A 27,904-nucleotide genomic window follows, 5' to 3' on the forward strand; every position below is an offset into this window, starting at 1 on the left:
GTAAGCTCATACAGTTATTGGGAGGATTGATAATTTCCTGAGAGCTACACTTCCTGGCAGCTTGCTCCAGTGTCAACTTTGTTAAGCCCTTTCCATAGCTCAACTGCCATTAATCCACTTGAGAATCCTGTTAGGAAGAGATTAGCACTGCCCCTCTTCTACAGGTGGCAAACTAAGGCCTGGATACGTTTGGTATCTTTGTGATGATTGCCCAGCTAGAAAGTAGCAGAGCCAAAGTTTGGACCCAGACGCAGGTCTATCTTGACTTGAAAGGCCAAGGTCTTAACTAAATTGTTACTTTTGGTCTCGTATCTGATCAGTGCCTGGCCCACAGGAATGCCTGACGACTGGTAGCATTTGTTAGCAGAGTTGTGTCACTGTCACCCACCTTACTGCAGTCCCAGCACATCAGTGGAGTTTTCCTGGCAGGATGGTAAGGGTAGGAACAACATGACCTAAGCAAGGACCGTGCTGCCCTTGACTTTCAGTTAATGTAAAACCTATCTACAAAACAGAAACAGACTCACAGACATAGAGCTCAGACTTGTGGTTGCCAAGGGTGGAGGGATGGGGAGGTAGGGGAGAGAGAGGGAGGGACTGGGAGTTTGGGCTTGGTAAATGCAAACTATTGCATTTAGAATGGCTAAACAACAAGGTCCTACTGTATATGCAATCTCCTGGGATAAACCGTAAAGGAAAAGAGTATTAAAAAAAAAGAATGTCTGTATGTATATAGCTGAGTCACTTTGCTGTACAGCAGAGACGGGCACAACATTGTAAATCAACTCTTCTTCAAAAAAAAAGAAAATCAGTGGGACCCATGTGGATAAACAGGACGGGTGGAAGCATCAGAGGTTTCCACCAGGCCCAGGTAGACAAAATATGTCTCTAGAATAGCTCTCAGACTCAGTATTCCCACCGGTAGAATGGGAAGAATAACACTAGCCCACAGCGTTACTGGCAAGATTAAATGAGAAGACACAGGGAACATCCGGCCCAGAGAAGACCTCTGATTGATGCTTGTCCCCCCTTCTCCTCCCCTTCCTGTTGCCGCATGCACCAGACAAATCTGAAATCAAACCTAAACACACACTGATGTGCTTCTGCATCAAAGTCCGCTCTGGGGACATGTTTCAGAAGATTAATAGGCTGGCGGTTTTTTTCCTAATGGGTATCTCATTTTCTCTATTGTTTCACATAGTTATCTTGGGGCTGACCCACCCTCTCACTGAACTAACTTCCTCTTTGATCGGTAAGGTTTTTTTTCCCTTTTAAAAAAAACTTTTCATTTTTCATTGTGAGAAAATACACGTAACATAAAATTCACCATCTTAACCATTTTTAAGTGTGTGGTTCAGTACATTCACTAAACTTTTTTTTAATAAACGTGTTTTTAAAAACATCTCTGCTTTAGACCAACATGAAACAACCTTTTTTTTTTTAAATTGAGGCATAACTGATTTACAATGCTGTGTAAATTGCTGGTGTACAGCAAAGCGATTCAGATAGATATATATAGATATATATACAGATATATATATGAATGAATATATATATAGATATATATGAATGAATATATATATGAACATATATATATATCTATATATATGTTCTTTTTCAGATTCTTTTCCATTATAGGTTATTACGAGATATCGAATACAGTTCCCTGTGCTATACAGTAGGTCCCTGTTGTTTACCTATTTTATATATAGTACTGTCAAACTCCTAATTTAAATCCCAAACTCCTAATTTATCCCTCCCCACCCTTTTCCCCTTTGGTAACCGTAAGTTTGTTTTCTATGTCTGTGGGTCTATTCCTATTTTATATATAAGTTCATTTGTATCATTTTTTTAGATTCCACATATAAATGACATATGATAGTTATCTTTCTCTGTCTGACTTACTTCACTTAGTGTGATAATCTCTAGGTCCATCCATGTTGCTCCAAATGACCTTATTCCATTCTTTTTTTTTTTTTTTTTTTTTTTTTTTTTAGTTTTGCGGTACGCGGGCCTCTCACTGTTGTGGCCTCTCCCGTTGCGGGGCACAGGCTATTCCATTCTTTTTAATGGCTAATATTCCATTGTATATGTGTACCACATCTTCTTTATCCATTCATCTGTCGATGGACATTTCGGTTACGTCCACGTCTTTGCTATTGTAAATAGTGCTGCTATGAACACTGGGGTGCGTGTATCTTTTTGAATTTGCATGTATCTTTTCATCTTTTCCAGATATTTGTCCAGGAGTGGGATTGCTGGTGAAAGAGCCATTTTTTGTTCGTGTTTATTTTTGTTTTTTTTAATCATGTTTTATTTCCTTGCAGGTCTGCGCTGGGCTTTAAAAGCAGGTGAGCGTGTGATGGGTTGGGAGGGATTCTAAGTGTGGTGCCTTAACCATCCAGCCTATTTTAAACTCTTTAAACAGGAAAAGGCTCAAAGATGAATGATGGGCTTCCCTGGCTGTACGGAAAGTTGTCTGATGAGCTGTTTGTTTGCCAACGGGTGGAGATCAGCTTGGAAGGGAAGGAACCTGGCACTGACTGAACATCTCACGTCAGGCACTTTCACTGACTGTCCCTCGTGAATAGTGAGACTGCTCCAGGGACGTGATTTCTGAGATATTCTACTTGAGCTTATTCTGGTCCAACATGCAATAGTCCCCCTCTGCACTGAACCCACCTGCCCCTCAAACACCAGCCAGCCTCTTATGCAGGGCCTAGTTCCTATACACCTCCTCAAACAGCTCTTCTGCATGGAATTTCTTTACAACGTGTTCCCTGCTCAGAGAAGGTTCCGGAAGCTTCTGGCTGAGCCGACAGGTCCACAACCACCCACCTACCCACGCCCGTGCCTGACCTCTGCCCCCTCCACCTCCTCCCTCCCTTGACAGATGGGCTGTTCACGCCTTTCTTCGTGGCCAACTTGAAACACACTCCAGTGTCGTAGACTTTCTCAAGTTCTACATCTTCCCTGAGTCCCCACGGCTGCTCCTCTTATTCCGGAGACCCCCACCTCCCTCTGCGCCTTCATCTTTCTCCAGGAGCTGAGCCCATCCCTCTGAGATCCTTCTCTTCAGGCCGACAGAGGTCCACCTCCTCTCCTGCTTCGCCGTCTCCTGGACCAATGGCGGCTTCCCTTCCGCAGGTCCCCGCCGGCCTTACTGCTCCTGCCTCTGGCTGGTCACCACCTTCTTCCTGAAGCGAACCCAGCCCATCTCCCTCCCACTTCCTTCCTTAGAATCCTCTCCCCACCCCTTTCCATAGAAGAATTTTTTCCCAGGAACCACTCCCTCCCTCCACCCCACCACCTTTATCTCCCTGGTTTTCATGTTCCTCAAATGACCCCGCAGTTGGAGTCTCAGCCTCACCCTCAGCCCTCGGACAGACCTGCTTCAGGATCTGAGTGAGGTGCTAACATACCACTCTCCTCCACCTGCAGGCCCTCGGGACCACGTGGTCTCCCCTCCTCTAACGCTATCCTTGTGGCCATGGCAACCCATGTGAGACAATCCTTTGAGGGCTCCCCACGACCCAGGAAGAATTCCTTTGCCTGGCCCTTGAGGCGTCACACGATCTCGGCCGGAGCTTGCTGTTCCCTCTCTCTCTGCAGCCTTGCCCTTTGCCTGCTCCAAGCTGCCTGCTTCCCACAGCGGTTTGCTATGTTTTCTTTCCCCTGAGCTGTGCCTGGGCCGTTCCACTGGTGCAAAACACCTGCCCTTCCAGCTGCAGCCTGTCAGAGGCCCGCAATCCCTCTCCTCCGGGGAGGATTCCCTGCTGCTGCCCTTGGGCAGAACCTCTGCCTTCAGCGAACACTCAACACCCACGGTTACCCCCTCATGACACCCACCCATCGACTGCATGCACTGGGTTTCTTTCCACGTGGCCAGAACTCGCATAGCACCTGGCTCACAAAAAGTACTCAAAACAAGAGGTACTTGAATGGATGAAAGCAGTGTTACGACCTCACCTCTTTGTCTCCCTCTAGCCCTATTTCTAGAATTCTGTTCTACTCTATTTCTAGAATTCACTAAATTTCTTCTAGCGATCACATAATACCAAATGCTTCTGAAGTTCCCAATTCTTTTTGGATAGAGTTTAATACACGAGGCTCTTGAATCATCTGATCTGCACCCGCTCATCACCATGTCTATGTGAGGGGACACCGAGTGGATGGCTCTATTCCATTTGGAAATTAGCCATTTTCTTAATTCTGGGCCATCACTGAACAAACCTTTGCAAGGGCCAACCAAGGGGGCTTATTCACCTGGTCAGCTTCTTCCATGGGGTCTGGGGTGGGGGGCATGGAGGAGAGGGGGGACAGCAGCAACTATTTACCAAGTAAATAGTTGCTGAGCCCCCAGGGGGGCAGTTAACATCGAATATTTCACTTACTATCAAACGACCCACGAGGCACAGTTATCTGACCCCCTTTTCATGTTAGGAACGTGGGTATCAGAGAGAACGAGCACCTCGCCCAAGATCGCACAGCTGCTGCATGTCTCCCGCCTTTCTTTCTCTTGTTTGTTTTACTGAGGTATAATTCACATACCACAAAATTCACCTTTTTAAAGTGCACAGTTTGGGACTTCCCCGGTGGTGCAGTGGACACGGGTTCACGGCCAATGCAGGGGACGTGGGTTCGATCCCTGGTCCAGGAAGATGCCACGTGCTGCAGAGCAACCAAGCCCGTGCGCCGAAACTACCGAGCCTGCGCTCTAGAGCCCACAAGCCACAACTACTGAAGCCCTTGTGCCACAACTACTGAAACCCACGGGCCTAGAGCCCATGCTCCGCAACAAGAGAAGCCACTGCAATGAGAAGCCCACACACCGCAACGAAGAGTAGCCCCCGCTCGCCGCAACTAGAGAGAGCCCGCGCAGCCAAAAAAGTAAGATAAAATAAAGTGCACAATTCAGTGGGTTTTAGTATATTCACAAGGTTGCGCAACCATCCCCGCTATCTAACTTCATCACCCCCCAAAAGTAACCCATACCCGCTGGCAGTCACTCCTCTGCCACTCCCCCAGCCTCTAGCAACCACTAGTCTACTTTCTGTCTCTACGGATTTGCCTCTTCTGATCATTTCCTACAAATGGAATCATGTGTGGCCTTTTGTATCTGGCTTCTTTCACTTAGCATAATGTTAGCATAATGTCTTCAAGGTCCATCCATGCCAGAGCAGGTGTCAGTACTTCACTCCTTTTTAAGGCTGAATAATATTGCAGCGTATGGGTGAATCCCATTTAGTTAACCATTCATCCACTGATGGACATTTGGGTTGTTTCTGCTTTTTGGTTATTATGAATAGTGCTGCTAGAAACATTCATGGACAAGTTTTTGTGTGAATATATGTTTTCATGTCTCTTGGTACATACCTAGGATTGGAACTGCTAGGCAGATGGTCACTCCGTATTTAACCTTTTGAGGAACTGCCAGGCTGTTCTCCACAGCAGCTGCACCGTTTTCCCTTCCCACCAGCAGTGCACAAGGGCACATTCTCTGCCCTGAGGCTGTCCCTGCTCCCCTAGCTGGCAGGTGCCCCCCTGCCCCCAGCACAGGCTCTGGCATGTACCCACCTTCAGCGCCTGTTCCTTAAAGTACCGCAGGGCATAAGCAAAGATTTCAAGAGCTTTGATTTTCTTGCCATTTGCTGCCGTCAGGTCTGTATCCATGGTGAGGTCCTAGAGCCGGGACAGGAATGAAATAGTAAAAAGAAGGAGAGACATGCCTTCTGGCTTTAAGCACTGTCACTTGGAGACCTGGGGAACCCAGTGAACCATGTCTGTGTTTCCTGGTGTTTGAGGGGCAGACTAGGACGGCACGTCCCCCAGGACAGGGCTGGCAGCAATGTCCCCTTACTGTGTAGGGGGCCCTGGCTGCTCCCCTCAGGCCCCACCTCCACTGCTCCCTTCCCTCCTTCTTTTCCTCTCTCCCCTGGATCCTCTGGGGGCAGAGGTTTCGGGGCAGCAACAGAGCCCAGGAAGAAAAAAAAAAAGGCAGCAGACGCCACTCCCGATGCAATTTACATACTATTTCCACATGACACACATGGTCACCCTTGGGAGCCCCCCTAATGGAAGCCTAGATAATCATACCAAATCACTGACGTGCACGGTGCTAAACAGACACGAAGCTTTCACTTCCCGATGAGCTGCCAACCAAGTCACAAAAATAGAAGGGCTCCTATTTTAAGGATTGTGCGGTCTAATCCACTGGGAGCCCAGCATCATTGCCTTCCTTCCTCTGCCAGAAGCTACAGCAGTTGCCGAGTGCAGTCCTTGGGCGTAAGATGCTCCGTGAGATGCCGGATGAACTGCGGTGATTCAAAAATGATGAAAATAGTCCCCAGAGGGTGGGAATGGGCAGAGAGGGGAGCAAAAATCAGGAGAAAACCCCCAAGTCTCCTGGAACCAGAAGACGCATTGCCACCAGGGAAAACAATCAGTGTGGTCTCGGGATTGATCCAGGCTGGGTAATTAGTCTTTGCCTTTGGAGTGTGAAGGGGTATCAAGCAGCTAAACCGGCCTTGTGGGGCCTGCCCATCATCCTGACCCCTCTACACATGCTCACTCCTCCCACATCTGGGGCTCAGCAAAGACACCCCAGCTTTGGGGTGGTGGCCCCCAGGCGGCTTCCAGGCATCAGGAAGCCACAGGCTTGGAATTGAAAAATTCAAATTGAAAAAATTCCTGGGCTTCCACCTGCAGGAGATTCCTATTGGGCACTGCTGAATCCTATCAGGTGAAACAAGAAGGGTGCATTTTGAGGCGAAGTCAGTGTGCTTCAGAGAGAGACACACACACGGGTGAGCACCAAGCCCTGGAAGGCAGGGTGCTGGCTGCAGCGTTTCCCAGTAACATTTGTTTTGTCATCTGCAAACACTTAACAAGCAGACATATGAAAGCAATAAATAATAGACGCTAGCAATTGACTTTAACTAAGGACCGACCGGCATGGTTCTGAGAGCTTTGTGTATTTTGATTCCTTTAATCCTTACAACGTCCCCGTAAGAAAAGCACTCTGCAAGTCTCCATTTCACAGATAAGGTAAAGCAAGGCAAGGAGAGTCTAAGTGACTTGGATTAAGTATCTCAAACGTGTCAGAGGTGGGATTTAAACCCAGGCCATCTGGCCTCATGGTCTGTGGTCTTAAACACTATCACCATCCTGCATCTCTAAGTACTGAGAGTTGAGGAAAATTTAAGGGATAAAATGCTTAAATTGAAAAAATTCTATCCTATGGCTCAACATTTCGATGAAGCTTGGGGGAGGGTGCTAATCAACTTGGCCATCTTACAAAACCCTGGCAAGTTGGAAGCAGAACTACTTCAGGCATTGGGCCTCCAATTATTGGGCCCTTGATTTCCTGAGCTACCTCCTTCCCCACAGAGAAGGTTAATGAGCCATTGTTGCTGGTTGTTACTTCCAAACCGGTTAGTTATAACCACTACCCTGAGCCCCCAAAATGCTCCCTCGTCCCCGAGTCCTTCCTTCAGGATTCCTTGATCTCCCAACAATCCTGCAGGTGAAGGGGGATCTCCTGGCACAGCAGGGGTCTCCCAGCCCCCTATGCCTGTGCTCCATCCAGGCAGTGTCTCTCTGACTGGTCAAGTTCCAAAACAAACAAGTTGCTAAACATTCTGAATATCTCCCTGCCCATGTGTACGTCAGAAAGTGCTGTGTGTTCCACAAAAGTGTCATGTGCCCCAGGTTGTTTCTAAACTCAAGGTGAATGGAGATTCATTTCTGCTTGGGAGAAACCTGAGGGCCCCCAAGGTCTGGAAAGGCTGGAGGAACCTCGGCTCTCGAATGTGGAGGACGTGGGGCCAGGGAGAGGCTGGCTCACCCCAGTGGTGTGCAGCTTCATCTTGAACTTCTCCAGGTACAGCCACTGCTTGGCCTCGTTGGGATCCAGGTCGTGGTAGAAGTCCCTGGCGGCATACCCGAAACTGTGGAACTTCCTCTCCGGAGTCAACAAGATGGTGGTCGGAGTCTTCTGGTTGGACACCCCAGGGTCGCCTCCTTCCCATCGCCTGCCACCAAGGAAAGGCAGAGGTCATGGGCCTTCTTGCGTAATCCCAATGCAGGCGGCACTGGTGTGAGCACCTACTGTGTGCGTGGCCGTTACAGATGTGAGTGCCCATGGTGGCTGCCAAAGGTGCCCTCTGGTTTAGCTGGCTGAGTAGTGACTAGAGACACAACTTCAGTCAATAAGAAAAACGAAAGGGACAAGTACCAGGTTCTTGCTAAGTAACAAAGTCTGCTTCATCCTTTCAGCGTTTACTGAGCATCTACTGTGTGCCAGCTGCTAGCGACACAGAGATGAAACATTTATGTCTCTGCCTTCAAATAACTCACAACCTAGTAGGTAATGGGTTTTTTTGTTTTGTTTTTTGGCTTGGGTTTTGGTTCCTTAATTTGCAAGCACTCAATAGCAGATGGATAGCTGGTTTGCATCCTCTTTGAAACAGGTAGGGTATAAACAAACACATAAATACCTGCCTCATCAGATGGAAATGAGGGGCCCAGGGAAATGTCCCAGAGGGGTCAGAGAGACAGAGGTGCCAGAGCTGGGGTCTTGGAAAGAATGCAGGGCTCAGGAGAGACTTGATGTTGAAGGAGGGAAGGACACTGCAGGCTGCTCTGAGGTGGGCAAGCTAAGTGACTGTGTAGGTTGGAGAAAGCGTGTAAATGAGAAGGGTGATGGTGTACATGTGTGAAAAACGAGACTGGGAAGGTGGTAGGAACCAGGCTGAAGAGAACCCTGAGGAGTGAGAGATTTAATCAGTGAGTAATAGGAAACCACTGAAGGTTTCAGAGCAGGGGCAGGACAGAAATCAGAGCTACTGTTGACTGCAGCGAACTGGACTAAAAGGGCGGGAGACGGGAAGCCAGGTGGCTGAGCAGGAGACTCAGGCCTCGAGGTGAGGGAGCTCATACGGGGGTGGAGAGCCCTGGGAAGAGAGAGAGGGGACGAGGGGGGAGGAGCCGTCCAGCGGAGAACCGAGCCAAATGGCCTCGGTGGTGAGCAGGTGCAAGGAGCCCCAGAGGTTTCAAGCATGGGAACCTGGAGGAGACAGTGCCCCTCACAGATGCCCTGGTCAAGAAGGAGGCAGGAGGAAACGTGGAGAGCTTTATTTGAACGTTCCGGCATTGAACTCCCAGGAGGGGCTTGAAGATACAAGCCTGGGGTTCAGAAAGAGATCCAGGAAGGAAACAGACCTGGGCACCCCCATACTGGGGGGACAGTCACAGCAACAAGGTGGGTGAGAGTGCTGACGGGAACCGTGAGGAGGGAAGGAACCCTATCCTGCACATCTATAGGCTGAAGAGGACCCAGAAGTGGGGAGGGGTGGATACAGACAGACAGGCGGGCAGATGCGATGGGATTACGTCCTGGAACTGACAGATGGGTGTCATGGAGCAATCAGAGGGTAGGCTGAGCCCCAGCAAAGCTTCCTTCCTTCTCGCAGATAGAAGGAAGGAGAAAAGTAAAGAGTGGATGCTTCTCCCTCCTTCGGGGCCATGGCAGAGAAGCTCCGGCTGCCAAGAGGCTCCACGAGGAGACTCCACCAGGTCCTGGCTCAGCAGCTGGCTCTGGTCCTGCCACTAAGCACACGACCCCTACGAGCAGCCCCCGATGGAGACACATGCCCGAGAGGAAGCGCACCTCTCTCCCCGGCCTGCCCTCCTGGGGAGGTGGCTGTACTCCTGGATGGGCTCTCACCTGCCCCTGGCATCACAGTCCAGATGGAGCGCCACCCTCCACCTAGATTTGCCACACAGATGAGGCTGGAGTCATCCCTGGCCGGTTTCCCAGTCAAGCCCCATGAGGATGCAGGCTTCTACCCAGGGAGCCAAAGTCCCCGTGGTGACCCCACCGAGACGCACGGGTGAGCAGCAGCTCAGCTAGACACTGGCGCCTGGGCCAGAGGCGCGCCCCACACAACCTTTCGGGAATGGATTTTCCATTACTATTAACACGGACATTTTCAGTAGGTAATGGACTTCCTGAGGTTTTGCCCTTCAAATTTTTAATCCTTCATTCCTATTTAAATACAAAAACTTACACTTTCTCATTCATAACTCTGTCCGTCTGGATCATGGTTATGTTAATATGTTCTGACTGAACTAATATTCAGGTAGAACCTCCCTCCAAAAATCTCTACGATGACTACGATAATGTCCCTGGAGACCCTGCATCTGTGGGTGTTTTGTGAGAATTCCTCCCCAGCAAGTTCAAAGTTATTTTTGCTCTTTTTTTTTTTCTTCAGTTTTCATTGTACGACTATCCCTTTGAAATAACATTTCTTAAAACAACTAGAAGCTGATAAATGTTGACTCTAGCTTTTAATACAGAGCTCTTCTCTTTCCGAGGTTCCCACCTCGGGAGATGGCAGAGCGGACCCGCACAGCATCTGTCCCACGAACCTGAGGCAGAATCTCGGTGGTGACTGAACACCGAAGGCTCTGCTGCAATCGGGGTTCTCTACTAGAAATGGCTTTTTGTTATTTCCTGATGAGACGACACCCACGGGTCTCTGAAGCATCTTAGGACACCCAGTTTTCCAGAGGAAAGGCAGGGCCTAAATCAAGAGTGGGGTAGGGGTCACATCTATCATGACTTATGTTTTAAACAGCACTCTATAACAAATGCATAAGATCTTATTCTGGGAGTGATAACTAAATTCCACAATGACCAGCTGAAGGAATTGCAAAGCCCATCACAATGTATCTTCAGAGCCATCCTTGGATTTGGAAAATCAGGGTGATAAATCCCTGTTTCCCAAAGCTTTGAGTGGCCAGAGCCTGCAAGAAGGCGTGAGCCAGTCTTGGGGAGCAGGCACTGGTGCCAGGATAGACCAGGGTCCTCGCAGACAGCTGATCACATGTGGATGGGGTAGACACCAGGGCTGCTGTGTGCATGAGTGGGGGGGCGGGGCGGGGGGAGTGGCCCAGGAGACCCAGGGCAGCTTCAGGGTGAAGTTGGCTGAAATTCACCCCACTCTGCTTTTTCTCAGGTGCTTCCCACTTCTGATTACTGTCATCTCAGGACTTCCCTTGAAAGAGCCAGCACCTTCCCTGCTTACATCTTACTACCTGCTAAGTGCTTGATGGGAAATCTCGTTACATTTGCACACACACTCTGTCAAGCAGGTACTGCCATTATCCCCATTTCACAGATGAGGAAACAGAGCTTTAGAAGGTTCAGCAATTGCCTGAGGTCACACAGTGGTGAGTGGAGGCCTGGATCTCCTCCATCACCAGCACCTTAAAAGTCAGCACCTCTTGCCCAGGCTGTACGCTGGAATCACCTGGTTTCAAACATACTGTCCAGGTCCTTCCCCAAACCAAGTCAGAATTAAAGCAACACATTGACAGACCAGGAACCTGGAGCCCAGAGATCAGAAGTGGCTTGCCCCAAGTGGCATGGTGAGTTTGGGCCAAGCGGGGCCAGAATCCAGGACCCGCTGACTACGTACCATTCACCTGCTCACTGTACTAATCCCTCTCCCCTCCCCCAAGGCCCTCCCCCAAGTCTCCATAGTTACAGCGACCTGCGCCAGCACCTGCCCCTCGCTGCCCACAGCACTCACCTCATTACATGGATGCATTCTGGCTCCTTGGTGAAGCTGTAGGCATAGCCGCTGGATGTGGTCCCAAAGTCGACAGCCACCACCACGAGAAACGTCTGCTGCTCAGAGACGTTTGGGTTGGCATCGTTCTGCGGATAACCGAGCGGGGTACAGGGAGTGGGCGGGGCAGTCAAGCCAGGCTTTCAGAAGGGCTCCACCCTGCCCTGCTGTGTGCCCACTGTAGACAGAAGCATACTGCACATTCTGGTTCAAGGCTGCCACGTGGTGAGTCCTGGGGAGAGGGTAGGCTTTCTCAGCCCCTACCTGACCGACTCAAGGAGAATGGAGGTGTCTCCTGAACAAGGGCCAGGCCACCGGGGAGGGTCCCTGCCTACACTTGCCCAACACTCCCTTTATCAACTGTGCACAAACGTGGCTAATTACGGAAACTCTTCCATCTGGGCTGGAACCCCAGTGGTTCCCTGAGTGACACCCCCCTCTGCCCCCCATTGCCCTGCCCCAGTCCCTGCACAGATCTCCAGACCCTGCTCAGCTGTGCCCTGTGCACCTGCCAGGTGACCCCTCCATCTGCCCGGGCGTGTCATGCATGGATGTGGGGCTCAGCATACCAAGGACCCTGCCCGGTCCTGCCATAGACATCATATGACCCTGCTGAGTCCTGTCCCCTTGGGGCCTCGAGCCTTTCCTCATCTGTCAGGTGAGTTGGTCAGGCCATTACAGACTTCCAAAAAATCCTTTAAGCAAATGTAGACTTTTTTTTTTTTAACATCCACAGAACTTCAAATTATACCAATAATTTCTGGATTTGAAGAGTATTGGTTAGAGCAGGGGGTGAGAACCCCACATGTCTGGCCTTTCATCACACTGCCCCCCCATCCTGTTCAGCTTATTCTGAAGCTTTTACAGGGAACCCTCGGGGTACAGAGTTTGAAAACCACAGGACGCAGCTGTTAGGTGACCAAGCCTCTCAGTTTTCCCAAGCCTGAGGGAGTTCCAGGATACAGGACTTTGTGTGGAAACCAGGATGGTTCCAGGAAAACCAAGACAAGCTGGCGTCCCTACCTAGCGATGGCTCTGAAGTTCTTCTCAGCAGGGTCTGCTTTGAGGCTCTGAGCAGCTTGTACAAAGCCGCCCTTTCCTCCGGGTACGTCTCTCTGGTTGGCTACATGTAAATCCCTGGAACGGCTGCCCCACAGTATCCACCTTTGCAGTGAGGGGCAGGGTGAGAGCAAACGCCCAGCCTCCAGCCCCCCGTGCTGCCCAGGTCCTCTCTCTCGGGCAAGCTGGCGCAGAAGCCATTACAGCCACAGCTTTTGGTCACGGCGGTTAACTACAGTGGAAAAGCCACTGCATTTCACTGACTCACCCGCCAGCCCAAAGTGGCTGCTTCCTCCCAAGAGGATGCCTCGCAGTCTCTGAGCCCTGAATCTTTAAAGAGCGGCTCCCACCCTGCCTGCTCATGTTACCCACACCCAGGCCAATGGCTCCAGGAGCACCATCCACACCGTGGAAAGCCTTTGCTGACCCACAGTGGCGAAGGGGCTGGGTAAGGCTCACGGGGCTGGTACGAGGACAACTTAATCTCCACCCGTGAACGTGAGAAGCCGCTCAGAAGCCCGTCACGTGAGAGGCGCCTCTGAAAGCGAAGTAATCAGCACACGTACCCCCCTCCCCATACACACACGTTTCTTACCACAGTGTGGGAAGGGGACAGAGGTGTTATTCCTGTGTCCCCCAGACTCCGGGCTGGAGATGAATATGCAGATGTAGGGGCCATTTCTGAAAGGAAAGACAAGTGCGCTCCTTAGAGGTGGTGTGGACTGAGCCAGAGAGCAGCAATGCGGGCGGGGTGGCTTTGCTCCTGCAGGGACTGTTGCCCCTGGAAAGCCAGCTAATGTGGGGCGAGGCTGAACTCCAGCCAGAAAGGTAGGGTGTCTGATCTGTCCACCCCCGTATTTGATATTTAAAACTTGACCAAATGAGACGCTCCTTTTCTCACAGTGACCACCAGGACTCTCCCTATGTGCCAACCAACTCCCACTTAGCAGAGAGGCTGCCCGGTCCCCAAATCGCCTTGGCACCTGGCTCATGCCCTCTGCAGAGCTGGTCCTTAGCCCAGGCACCAGTATGGACCAGAGGAGCCTGTAGCCCCCTGAGATGATGTGCGAATTTTTCATGCATTTTCTTGGAAGGGCATCCACAGCTGTCAGGTTCCCAAAGGAGTATGGGACCCCACCCCAAAGATTAACAACCCTAATAGTAAGAATAGAGGACAGGAGTGCGACTTCCAGAAAGAATTCCCTTGCTTTGTGGATGCAACACCTCCTCCCTCCCTCTGGCATGAGGCCCTGCCAGAACAAGGGGAACTCATCTCTCTTCAGTGATGCTGAAGGGTTTTGACATTCAATTTAAAAAAACAAAACAAAAAACATAGCAGAAAGACAGATAGATTAGCATTCCTGGGTCCCCCAGTCGGGGCCCTGCAACAGACACGCGATCAAATCAGAGAAGAGCCAACAGCCAGGCAGCATGAATAGCATTTTGTCGATTCCCCTACTGCTCTTGCAGTTACTCAGGCACAGATATTTGTTCTGAAACCTTGCCAGAGCCCCGTGGCTCTCCCCCAGGGATGAGCACCCAAGGAGAAGTCGCCCTGTCCCTGGTCAGTGCTGGATGCTCCACCCACTCTCCCTGCCCGCTGCCCAGGACCGGCAGGGCCTGCAGGGCAGTGGAACAAGCATTGCAGGCTCCCCCTGCAGAGGTGCTGGCCAGACCCTGGGCACCAACAAATCCCAGGTACCATCCAGTACGTTCTGCAAATACTGCTCTATTCAGTATATAGACTAATACCTGACGGGGAAAAAAACGGGTAACGTGCTACAACAACACCTGTAGTCAAGGAAACCCAGAGGGTATGAGGTATCTGAGAAAGACCTGTCTGCTTCTAGGGAAGCACTAGGAGTGGCTCGTCTGCCTCTGCTTGCCAAATCACTTTGGTTAATCCCACGCGCTTACTGATTTTTTTTTTTCCTGCTTAGTGAGAACTCGAACAGCATCATTACAGTGGGCGCCAAATGGGTTGAGGGAATAAAATGAATCATGAAAGAGTGAATATGAAGCTTCCAATCTGCACAGCCACCTCCCCAATCTGCAGGCGTATGCTCCCTCTCCTCCTGATAAGGTTCAGTTCCAACCTCTGGGAGAAAGGTTCAGAAGCAAGTAAGTACAGAGGCCACGAATCAACTGGTGGGGCAAAGGACTTAAGCAGACATTTCTCCAAAGAGCATACACTAATGGTCGATAAGCACGTGAAAGATGCTTAACTCATTAGTCATTAGGGAAATGCACTCATTAGTCATTAGGGAAATCAAAACCACAGTGAGATACTGCTTCACACCCACTAGGATGGCTCTAATTGAAAAGAAAAAAACGAAATAACAAATGGTGGCAAGGATGTGGAGAGATTGGACCCCCTGTATATATCTTGTGGGAATGCAAAATGATACAGCTGCTGTGATAAGCAGCTTGGTAGTTCCTCAAAAAGTCAAATATAGACTTACCATAGACTCGATTCCACTCCTAGGAATTCCACTCCTAAGTAACTACCCGAAAGAATTGAAAACGGGGACGCTTGTATGTGCGTGTTCACTGCAGCATTATTCACAAAAACCAAAAAGTGAAAATAACCCAAGTTATCAACAGGCAAATGGATAAACAAAATGTGGTATATCCATTCAATGGAATATTGTTCAGCTGTAAAAAGGAATGAAATTCTTACACATGATACACCATGGATGAACCTAGAAAACATTATGCTAAGTGAAGTAAGCTGGACACAAAAGGACAAATACCATATAATGTTTAGAACAGGCAAATTCATAGAGACAGACAGTAGATTAGAAGTAGCCAGCGGCTAGAGGGAGGAATGGGGAGTACAGAATTTCCATTTGGGGTGATGAAAGATTTTGGAAAAAGTAGTGACGGTTGCACAACATTGTGAATGTAATTAATGCCACTGATTTGAACACTTAAAAATGGTTAAAATGGCAAATTTTATGTTATATATACTTTACCACAATAAAAAAATTTTATTAAAGAAAACTTGCTCGGGGCTTCCCTGGTGGCGCAGTGGTTGAGAGTCCGCCTGCCGATGCAGGGGACACGGGTTCGTGCCCCGGTCCGGGAAGATCCCATGTGCCACGGAGTGGCTGGGCCTGTGAGCCACCCTCTCTCCACCCGCTATCTGCAAGGCCTGCAGCCATGTGTCCACATTTGCACAGAAGGTTTTGGAAGACACCAAATGTCTAATTGCCCAGAAAATCTGGTGCCGGCAATTAGCAAACAAGCTATTTATCTGCAGACAAACCATCCACCCCGCTGTCTGCTTGGTTCTAATTATCCCATCACTCAGCCCTTCTCAGAGCATGTCCTACTGACTTGTAAAATAGCATGTGTTGGGCCACACACTGAACACATGCCTTGGGCCCCCAGAGGACTCCAGGGAATTTGAAGACAAGAACCAAGGATGTTTTTTGGTTCTCCCTGTACCTCCCTCCCACCCTGCCTCTGGTTCAGTACGAAATAAATCATTTGACTTGCTGATCACTCAGCCAGGCCTAGAGGCAATTGAACTTCATGGATTTTCTCCATTAGAAATTAAAATGCAGCTACATCGTGCGATGATTTAAAACTGATTTGCACAGAAGGTATGGAGGAGTAACATTTTTATAGACATTTGCATATCATGCACACCCACATCTATAGCTCTACAGATCCCAAATCAAAGGTAATTCACCAGTTAACGTGCACTGACCCTCCACAGAAATATAAAGCGCCTGCAGTGATAACTTTGTTATCAAGCTAATATTTCTTTATTTAACTATTTAAGATGTCAAAAAGGTGCTCAAAAATTTTTAGGGAAAAGAATATGGAAAAGCCTACTTTAGCCCCTGCGGGATGTGAGAAGTTTCTGGTGTGCTAATAATCCCAACCAATCTTGAGAGCTTTCATTCAATAGGTAAGTGATTAAGAATAAACACAGCAGGGTCAATAGAATATTATCTATTGGTCTATGGATAATTGACAGATCTAAGCTAACAGACAAGAGGAGAGAGTTGATACATGGAACGTCTATATGTACAAGGTACATGCTGTGTGTCCTGGCTACCAATTAAACCTAGGCCATTATCCACAGTAAGAAACACCAACTGTCATTCACTGTGACCCTGTTTAAGTTTCTCTGTAAAGCCAATATAATAACATCTGCCCCATGACTGCTCCCGCCTACGTGATACTCCAGTTCAGTACACAGAGTGTCCTGGGCACATGAGGAGCAGAAGAGACAGGCAAAGCTAAAAGCCCAAGAAGAAGAGAGATTTTTAGAGTCCAGGCTTGGAAGAGAGAAAGGAAGCTGATAAAAAGAAAAGGGATACTCACCTGCGGAGGTAAGGAGAGAAGACTGGTAAAAGAGATGAAAGGAAAATGCTCTACCAGAAGTGTAGTCAAGGGCAGAGCCGAGGCATCAGGGAGCTTTGAGAAATACCTACTCCGCCGTTCCCACAAGATTAAACAGACACTCAAAGCATCTTCCCATTTCAAGCACTAAGTTACTCTGAAATGCAGTAACGCAGAGGGGTTTGATGATTTCACATCACAGAATCAGAAAAACAAGGAACACTTCAAGAATGCAAACTACCAGCCACAGAATCAAGCCGAGGAGGAAGAGACCAGAAGCTTCCTAGAAAACCAATAGAAGATAATCTTCAGGTCTTCTTTGTCATTCGTTTTAGATGATTTACCATTACTTATGTCTTATATACTTACTGTAAATAAGTAAGTAATCTTTACTATATAGAAGTATATAATCTTTTTTAGTTTAGTAAATATAAAAATAGATACAGGTGTTCCTAGGTTCACTCTTAACCTGGGACTCAGCCTGCAAAACATTCTTCAACCAAGTCGTTTAAAAAATAATTTTTGCAGCAAAGAGGGATATATAAATAAATGAAAATATTTATGCAGCCAAGTAGAGGAGATGAACAAGTAAAAATAGGATTCAACCAACAAGTCTCCTGCCACAGGATTTTTTAGACCCCAAAGCAGAGAGCAGAGGAGAAACTAGTTGAACTTGTGAGGTTAATACTCATCACTTGCCTTAACAGTGTAATAATTAAAATACAGGCTTCATCAGGGTTCCTGCTATAAAACGTGAGACTTGTAAAATCCAGACACATTCTCATTTGCTCCTGGCTCTCATGGCTTTAATCAAAGCAGACACTCCTAAAACAAAAAGTAGTTTTAATAAGAGAACCTGAGAGACAGCCATAATTCATGAACTTGCTCGTTGCTCTCCTCTGCTGGAGACGTTAGTCAGCAAAGAGCCGTGAGCAGAATCGTGGACTTTCTGAGATATATATCAACTCGATCCTGCTCCATAAATGCAACATTTTAAAAGATGAAGACGGAACCATTGGGCTGACTTTATTTTACAAGGCTCCAGGCTCATGGGAAATGACAGGTGGTCTCAAACAATGGAGACTCCCCAGCTTTTTCAAATAGGCCTCCTTGCTAGCTTTCAGATTTATGTTCTATCAAACAAATGCTCAATTCCAAAAGGATTTTTAAGGTCCGGTCCTTATGATTTTTAAAATGCAGTGTATATGTTCATTTCTTTTCTCCTGCTAGCCATGAGATAATAGGTTATTTGCTGACAGTTGCCTAAAATCAGGCCATTTGAAAAAAGCTCTCCCTTTCTCTCTCCTTATATGCCCTCCCTGTAGCGTCATCTTTGAAAATTGATCAGCTCAAGGTCATGTGTAGGTTACTGGCAAATATCTTTTAAGAAGGAAAATTTAAAATTCTTATTACCCTATAACAGGCTGCATGGCTAGCTGAACTAATGCATTATTACCGTAAACTGAACTTCCATTTCAGTAAATAATTTATGGGGTTTTTTGCTCAATCACCATGGTTGATGTCCAAAGTAAATGGAAATTTTATTGGTGTGAACTGAGAGGACCTCCTGACTTCAAAGAACACTGAGTGTAAAATAGCTGCTCTCCAAATGCTAAATAACAATTATGGAAATGAGCATTTATTGTGGCAGAAACCACAGCATCAGCACCAGGGGGCTGCGTCAGGCCCATCCCGACACTGGACGGCAACTTCCAGTTACCGTCCCCATCACTAAATGGATTAGGAGATAAGATACCCCAGTGAGAGAGAACTGGGGCATCGGAGTTTCCCCGGAGACAGTGAGATCCCCGAGTTCCTGCAACCTCAGTCCATGTGTGGTGGCCGTTCACAATTTCTCTCTTCACCATAGGTTCACAGGAACACGCATGTTCAGGCAGCTGCTGGGGGGGGTGAGGAAATGCTTTCTAGACCAACAGGTCTTCCTACTAATTTTCATGAATTATATTCAGGATCCACACAGCCTCTGCCCACTGGGACCCAGCATTTGAAGGGGCTCCACCAGATCACCCCATACACAGGATTAAGATACTTTTGTCCACCCAACTTCTCTTTCACAGACTCTGGGGTCATCTGGGCAAGGCCATGCCTTATTTCATCTTTGATTCCTCAGCTCCTGATTTGTCACAGGCACTCAGTAAATGTAGGGTGGATGGATGGATGGATAGGTGGTTGGGTGGGTAGATGGATGGATGGATAGGTGGTTGGGTGGGTAGATGGATGGATGGATGGTGGATGGGTGGATGGATGGATGGATGGGTGGGTGGATGGATGGATGGATGGATGGATGGGTGGGTGGATGGATGGATGGATGGATGGATGGATGGATAGCTGGTTGGGTGGGTAGATGGATGGATGGATGGATGGATGGGTGGATGGGTGGATGGGTGGATGGATGGGTGGATGGGTGGGTGGATGGATGGATGGATGGATGGATGGATGGATGGGTGGATGGATGGATGGATGGATGGATGGATGGATGGATAGCTGGTTGGGTGGGTAGATGGATGGACGGATGGGTGGATGGGTGGATGGATGGGTGGATGGGTGGGCGGATGTTTCTAACGTGTGCCCAAAAGTGGACTCAGTGTCTATCCATAGATTTGGAGGGCCACTGAGGTCTTTCCCAACTGAGGCATCAACCCCCGAGTCAGGATATTAGTAACTCATTTCCTGAGTTACCTCCAACAACGTGGGATCAGCTCTCAAATCACCCCCAGACCTGCCTCTCTCCTCAAATGTCCCTTTTGGTTGGTGCAATCCCCATAGCTCCCAGAAGGGAGTTTTCCTAGGCTTCTCCCTCCCCTCTCATTGCACTCCCAAGCCCTGTCATTCCTACTTCTTAGCATCTCTCACAGTCACCCTCTGCAGCCTCACCACCACAACCTTGGTCCAGACCCTGCTGACCTTTATCAGGGCTCCCACACAGCCTCTTAGTCTCCCCGCTCTGAGTCGCCCCATCCAAGTCACGCTCCTCCGCAGTCACAGCCATCCGGTCAAAACTGAGGTCTGCTCACGTTACTCGACCAGGCCAGGGCCTTCTATTCCCATCCCCCACAGGCTAAACCTAGCACACAGCTAGCATCCAGGCCTTTAAAAGTCCACCCTGCCTCCCTCTGCAGCCTCATCTCTCTCCATCGCCCCCATCCCTGGCTCCACCCAATCCTTTCACAGGCCCTGGAACATCTGTGCTCAATCCAGCTTCCAGACCCCTGCACACACTGTTCCCCTGCCTGGAGTGCACTCCACTTCCACCCCCTCCTCCAGGGAACTCCACCTCCAAAAGTCAGTCCCCTCTGTTTGAGGGAGAAAAGCCTTCTCTACTCTCTCGGTACAGAGAAGAGAGGAACTTCTTCCTCAGTGTCTGGGGACTGACTGGCAAAACCCAGACTTGCGGAAATGCTAAGGACAGCAGCCAGGTTTCATCAAGAAATAAATTACAGGGCTTCCCTGGCGGCGCAGTGGTTGAGAGTCCGCCTGCTGATGCAGGGGACACGGGTTCGTGCCCCGGTCTGGGAAGATCCCACATGCCGTGGAGCCGCTGGGCCCGTGAGCCATGGCCGCTGAGCCTGCGCGTCCACAGCCTGTTTTCCACACTGGGAGAGGCCACAGCGGTGAGAGGCCCGCGTACCGCAAAAAAAAAAAAAAAAGAGAGAAAGAAATTACAAGGAAAATACAGGGGAAAGAAGGAGGGAAACTATAGATTAAAGGGTCTCTCGAACTTTGATCAGAATCACCTTGGAGCGCTTATTAAAACAAATGTGCTGACCCCACCCCCAAAGTTTCTACTCCAGTAGGTCTGGGAATGCTGAGTATCTGGGCCACCTGGGTCAGCCCCAGACAAAGGCTATACCTTAAAAAGACACGTAAAATACAAAGTAACTCCAGTCACTCCAACACTTGGATCTTTACTGGACCACAATTCAAATGAACAAAAAAATTTATGCCATTTATGAGACAACTGGAAATGTAAACACTGACCAGATAGTGATAATATGAAGAAATTATTGTTAGTGGTGTAATTATGTAACTTTTAAGAGTCGTTATCCTTTAGAGATACATTCTGAAATATTATCAGATGAAACAATATGATATCTGGGATTTTCATCAAAATAATATGGGATATTAATCCTTTGTCATTGCTTCATTTGCAAATATTTTCTCCCATTCTGAGGGTGGTCTTTTCGTCTTGTTTATAGTTTCCTTTGCTGTGCAAAAGCTTTTAAGTTTCATTAGGTCCCATTTGTTTATTTTTGTTTTTAATTTCCATTTCTCTAGGAGGTGGGTCAAAAAGGATCTTGCTGTGATTTATGTCATAGACTGTTCTGCCTATGTTTTCCTCTAAGAGTTTTACAGTGTCTGGCCTTACATTTAGGTCTTTAATCCATTTTGAGTTTATTTTTGTGTACGGTGTTAGGGATACAGCCACTATAGAGAAGGGTATGGAGGTTCCTTAAAAAACTAAAAATAGAACTACCATATGACTCAGCAATCCCGCTACTGGGCATATACCCTGAGAAAACCATAATTCAAAAAGAGTCATGTACCACAGTGTTCACTGCAGCACTATTTACAATAGCCAGGACATGGAAGCAACCTAAGTGTCCACTGACAGATGAATGGATAAAGAAGATGTGGCACATATATACAATGGAATATTACTCAGCCATAAAAAGAAACGAAATTGAGTTATTTGTAGTGAGGTGGATGGACCTGGAGTCTGTCTTACAGAGTGAAGTAAGTCAGAAAAAGAAAAACAAATACCATATGCTATCACATATATGTGGAATCTAAAAAAAAAAAAAAAAGGTTCTGAAGAACCTAGGGGCAGGACAGGAATAAAGACACTGACGTAGAGAATGGACTTGAGGACACAGGGAAGGGAAAGGGTAAACTGGGATGAAGTGAGAGAGTGGCATGGACATATATACACTACCAAATGTAAAATAGACAGCTAGTGGGAAGCAGCTGCATAGCACGGGGAGATCAGCTTGGTGCTTTGTGTCCCCCTAGACGGGTGGGATAGGGAGGGTGGGAGGGAGATGCAACGGGGAGGGGATATGGGGATATATGTATACATAGAGCTGATTCACTTTGTTAGACAGCAGAAACTAACACACTATTGTAAAGCAACTATACTCCAAAAAAGATGTTAAAAATAATAATAATAATATGGGAGGGGAGGGACAGAGATTAAATGATATTGGCCACAAATTGATAATGACTGAACCTGGTGACTGATTCATCGGGGCTCAATACATTATTTGCCCTACTTTTGTATATGCTTTGAACTTTCCATGATAAAAGAGTTGGTGTTTTCATGTACCAGTTTCATGTCCATCTCCCTCTTGTCAGGAGGGCAAGAGGATATTTTTCTCGTGCTGTGTATCAATCAGAGCACCTGGCCCATCCACGGTAGGTAGGTAGGTGCTCCAGACATTTGTCAAGCGAATGAATACGCTAGTAAGAATATATATTCATTTAAACCGATACACGAGGACTCTGAAGGCCTGGGAAGGTTTCAGACCTGGGTCACCGGTGGGTGAGGGGTATAGGTTCAGCTGGCTTCTCTGGAGGTGAGACTGTTGGGACAGCTCTTGAACGAGTCTGAGTTTCAGCAGAACCCACCTGGCCCCCTTGCAGGCAGCAAAGCAGGTGTCTGACCACCAGCTGAGTGGCTCTAACTCTGAGGCGGGCTCCAGCAGCCCAGCCTCAGATATGAGGCCCTCCTAGACTTTGAAACCACCTCTGTAAACCCAGGGCCTCAGAGGAGGCAGGGGGCTGTCCCCCACCCACTGCTGGATCCCTCCATGTTCTGAGAAATGGGGAGATGCCCCTGCAGACAGGCAGGGTTTCTCTAAAGACCAGGACACACCCTTTTTGCTGTGTTCAGACTCGCTGGGCTCCCAACTCCATGTGGAAGGGATGAGAAGCCTCAGTGAAGGCCTTGGCATCTTCCTCACCCCCCTGAAGAATGGCCAGCGCAGTGCCAATGTCAGCTGTCACCCTGGGACCCTTTGTACTAAAAGAACAAACGCTGAGGCCTCCAGAAAGGGAGGTGTCCTGAGGGGACCGGGCTGCAGGCGCAGCACCCTCCATGCTCAGTCAGGGCAGCCAGCTTGGGCTGCAGGGTCGAGGGCCATGTCTCCCCAGAACCGGGGCAGCTTGAGAACAGGAGCAAAGCTGAAGTCGGCTCCTTGGCTGCAGTTCTTAAAGGAAAGTAAGGAAAGCAAAATGGCTTCTGATGATGGAGAACATGGCGTGGCAGGTGGAGAAAGCGGAGGTCTGGACACCGGCTTGTGAGCCTGGAGAAACTACCTCACCTCTCTCCGGCGCATCTTCTCCCTCCATGAAGTGGGAATTTGGATTCTCAGGGCCTCAATCACTGTGTTGCAATGAGCAAAAGAGGTAAACCCTCAGAAATATGTAACAGTCCGGGATAAAAGGATCGAGGAAAAGGAGTAAGTCTGTGAATAAAGGTGATGAATTTGTCGTGGAACGTATTTCATTGACGTAACTGTGGAAAACACAAACGAAGGTATTCAGGCAATTGGAAATGCCTATGCATTCCAGGGAGAAACGTCTTATTCTAAATTCAAGTTCTTCCATTAAAGCTCATGCTTTGTGTCAATATTACCAAACTATTTACATGTGATTGTTATTTAGTGTATCTGTTCAATAAATATTGGTTTAAACATTAAAAAAAAAAATCACGAAATATGTAACAGCCCTCACCCACCATTTGCTGAATTCCTTCATGGGGTCAGATATTTATGGGTTTTTTTAGTTTAGGCTCTTTTGCAAGTTTATTAAACTCAAATTATTAATTTGAAATTGTTAGAAATGTACAAACTCAGAAATCTATTAGGAAAGCTATCATGGTCCGCACGCACTGAATGCGAATTTCATGCCACGCTAAGAGCTTTACAGGTGTGGCTTGAGAAAGCCTGCTGTTAGGGGCTGGAGGTACTGGCATTCTTCCACTGGATGGGTGAGAAACATAAGGCCTAGAAGGTTAAGAAAGAAGCCCACATTTTTAGGACGCGGCCCGGCTGGATTCGGAGCTCGCCACCTCTGAGCCTGTGCCCCACACGGTACCCAACACCAGGTCCCGCGCAGGTATTGTTTCTCTTGAAAGATGAAACTACGAGAGAGGTGTTAGTGTTAACTTAAATCCCCATTTCACAGATGGGCAAATAGTGCGGGGGAGGTCAGGGGATCACAATCACAGGGCACCCCCAAGCCCCAGCGGCTGTCTCTGCCTCCGGGCTCAGAAGACGGCATGGCTCACCCTTCCTTGGGCTCCGAAGCCGCACAGTGTTCTCCATTTGAAATGCCGTAATTCTTCAAATCCAAATATCAGCGTGGGGAGGAGCCATGATTAACACAGAGGTTCAGAGTCAGGAAAGCCTGGCCTCAAATCCTAGCATGGCCACTTCCCAGAGGCAGGCCCTGGGGTGAGCTACTTAGCCTCTTCCAGCCTGTTTTCCCACCCCTCCTGGAAAATGGGGGGGAGGGGAATCATGATGATGGTGATACATTTCATAGGATCACTGTAAAATAATGCATGAATAAATGAAACAATATCTATAAAACCTGGTGCATGGCGAGCACCTGATAAATCATAGATGACATTTATCATTGTCACCATGATCATCATCACCACATCGGTCCACCTGCTGTTGAGAGAAAGCACCCACGTGCTTACACCAGGGGACAGAGCTCCCACTTACGCACAAGGGCGGCAAATGCATTTTCTTTACGTTATGCTTCTCTGGGCTGCTTAATCAAGGATAAAAAGTCTCACCAGACAGAAACTTGGCAAATGGGACCCTCAGGAAAACTCAGTGATGGGAAACACAAGGGCCTTGCTGCCGTGGGTGAGGGAGACTGTCTGGCCCTGACTTCCCGCTCAGGCCACCTGCTCGCCTCAGGGGCACTTTCAGAATAACCACGGAGACCCTGGGAAGCCACGTGACCCTCCGCGCCAGGCAATAAACTCAGGCTTTCCTGTCCTCTGCGATGAAGCACATTTTCGAACTGACCGGGTAAATGAAGAATCAGTCTCCCACCAAGGAAAAGATTCCACCTGCCTAGGCACCTGGAAGGCCAGGGTTTAGACTTCCCCAATTTCTACCGTGAACAGCCTTGGGATGGCTCAGCCCACAGAGGCCACGGCACAGCTGGCGCTGACGGTACTGAGACTAAAGCCAGGGGCAATGGCATTCCAGCCTGTTGGAATGGCACTCCATCCCGGAGCGGGATCTTTCCCCTCCCAAACACTCATCATCTGTCCCTGGGGAGGGGAGAGGGAGAAGCAGAACAGGAGATAAGGGATGGGGACACAGACAGCTGGTTCACCCCCTTCAGCTGAACCCTCCTGATGAGAGAAAGCTGTACCACCTCCAGGCAGGAAGGGTTGCCCTTAGCCCGCTTGTACCCCAAGCCAGAACCAGAGCACAAACCTCCCGTACCCTGCCGGTGCCTGAGAGCTGAGGCTCGTGCACGTTACAGATCCCTCTGAGGAGTGTCTTAATGGAAGAAATGTCCCAAAACAGCAGCACAGTTTGTGCAATGCACAAAGGCACCGCCTTGAGGGCCATCACCCAAGCAGGACTGCACCCACCCTTAGGGATGGGTGCCGTTTTCTTACCCCAAAGGTGCCCTTCCAAGTCATGAACTAAAGGGCTATATCACCTAGAGTGAGCACCTTTTTCCAATTTTTGCACCCAGAGAAGATCTGTTTCTAATTCATCTAAAAGCACCATAAAAGGCAGCCATAGCACTTAATAATCTAAAAAAAGGAAGGAAATGCCTGGAGAAGTACTGAGTTCCCCATCACTAGAGGAGTTCGAGTTGAGGCCAGGCAATCACTTAGCTGTAGAAGAGCAACAGTGGGTCAGAAAGAAGGAGATGGGACTCAGGAGGAGTGGAAACCAGGCTGTACGGATTGAGGCATTCGACCAAGATTCACTGAGCACTGCCTGCCGGGAGCTGCAGAAGCTGTGCAGCACTGCGGTTAAGCGCAGGGGTGCTGGGCCTGGGGAGGCTGTTTCAAATCCCAGCTCAGTTATTTATTGATCTTGGTGGATACTGCGGCATCCACCCCAAATCCATTTCTCCCTTCTTAACCAAACCCTATTTTACATGACTAGGGGGAGGGGTGACCCTGCCCCAGATCCAGGGTAGATCCTGAGTAGTCTGAACCAATCACGGCAACCCCCTTCCCCTTCCAATGATGGACATGGGAATGGCTTTGTGACCCACAGCTCTGGCTGATGGGACATGAAGGGAAGTCTGCCGGAGGCTCCTGGGAAAGAAACATCCTGACTCTCAAGGGAGCCCATGAGGCCAACACCTGTGGCTGCCATCCTGCCGCCAGCCCAAGATGCAGTCAGCATGGAAAGAACCTCCATCCATCCTTCAGCGGGTCCATGAGCTGCCTAATACCTGCCTTGGAGCCTGCCAGACCTCTGGACTTCCCATTCATGGTCATAACTAATTTCCTTTTTCTAGAAACAAGATAAAGTCAGTTTTTCCATGCTTTGCAGCTAAAAACTGATGCAAAGCTGTGCAATCTTGAACAAGTTACTAAGCTTCTTTGTGGTTCAATTTTCCTTCTGTATTAAATAGAGATGATAACTCTTACTTCCTGAGATTAATGAGGATTCAATAAGAACAATGCAGGCAAAGGTCTTAACAAGTGTAGCTATTATTCCTCACAGTGTCTCATTTGATCTTTACAAACAACCCAATGAGGTAGGAAATAGGTAGATATTAGCCCCATTTAACAGCAGAGGAAACCAAGGCAGAGAGAGGTTAAGCATTTCCCTAAAATCTCACAGCTAGTAAGTGCCTGTCTCTAATGCCCAAGTCCCTTCCCTCCACCACATTCCAGCCCTGAGGTTCCAGGGGCCCTGAGCCTGGCCTGAGCCTGTACCATGGAAAACTTGCAGCAAAGAGCAGTGAAAAATCAGATCTCTGGAGGGAGGGGGGATAGGGAGGGACTACTAATGGATATGAGTTTCTTTTGAGGGTGATGAAAATGCTCTGGAATTTGATAGTGGGGATGGTTGCACAACCTCATGAATATATTAAAAACCACTGAATTGTAGACTTTAAAATGCTGTGTTTTATGATATGTGAATTGTATCTCAAGAAAAAAAAAATCAAAGAGCTGCAGGAAACCACACTGTAAGGACAACTGTCTCCTAGCCCACCGCCAGGATGGCTGCCGACGACAGCTAGGCCGGGGGCAACAGCTGGCACGGGCCTGTCCCCAGACACCCTGCTCTTTAGCAACACAAGAACGTGGGCACAGAGCAGCGTCAGTGCCTCAGGTCACCAGCTGTGTCTTCACTTTTCCCCTAGATGCTCTGAAGCCGGCTGGCCAGAGCTAAAGAGCCAGGAGACTCCCAAGGGCCAGGCATCCTGACAGCGAGCTACAGACAGGGGGCTTGTCGGTGCTTCTCCCCGGATAAGGAGTTTCAAGGGATTCTGGAATAAATGTCAGGAGAAGGTGCCTGATAACCTGTAGCCACACTAGCCCTCAGCAGGAGTCACGGCCTCATCTTAGCAGGAGGGCAAACTGCATCAGCATTAAAACATTCTTCTGTTAATTATTTGCAAGTGCCCACTGCCTGAGCCTGGGTCCTAGGCCAGGAGGTGCTCAGGAACCTGCCTGAGAAATTCCTGCTCCCAAAATACAAAGGAAAAGAGAAGAGAAATGCCACAAGGGGCTCAAAAGAGCCCCTGGGGAGGTCAAGCATGGCCCATCCACTGCAGCCTGAAGGGAGGCTTCCAAGGGGGCGACCAAATGCCCTCCAGCACAGGCA

General features: G+C 48.6%; 1 protein-coding gene across 3 annotated transcripts in view; it reads right to left on the bottom strand.

Annotated features, from left to right (window-relative positions):
- The window catches only part of HSPA12A (heat shock protein family A (Hsp70) member 12A), a 159,495-nt gene that overhangs the window by 19,940 nt on the left and 111,651 nt on the right, over positions 1-27,904 (bottom strand). For all 3 annotated transcript variants that reach the window (XM_033420955.2, XM_049697053.1, XM_004265797.3), the window contains 4 exons: positions 13,291-13,376; positions 11,598-11,725; positions 7,847-8,033; positions 5,578-5,682 (listed from right to left, as the gene is read on the bottom strand). In XM_033420955.2, the coding sequence (XP_033276846.1) occupies positions 5,578-5,682; positions 7,847-8,033; positions 11,598-11,725; positions 13,291-13,376 (506 nt within the window). The remainder of the gene's footprint in view (positions 1-5,577; positions 5,683-7,846; positions 8,034-11,597; positions 11,726-13,290; positions 13,377-27,904) is intronic.

This window comes from Orcinus orca, chromosome 14, assembly GCF_937001465.1.
Source record: "Orcinus orca chromosome 14, mOrcOrc1.1, whole genome shotgun sequence".
NCBI classification, from domain to species: Eukaryota; Metazoa; Chordata; class Mammalia; order Artiodactyla; family Delphinidae; genus Orcinus; species Orcinus orca.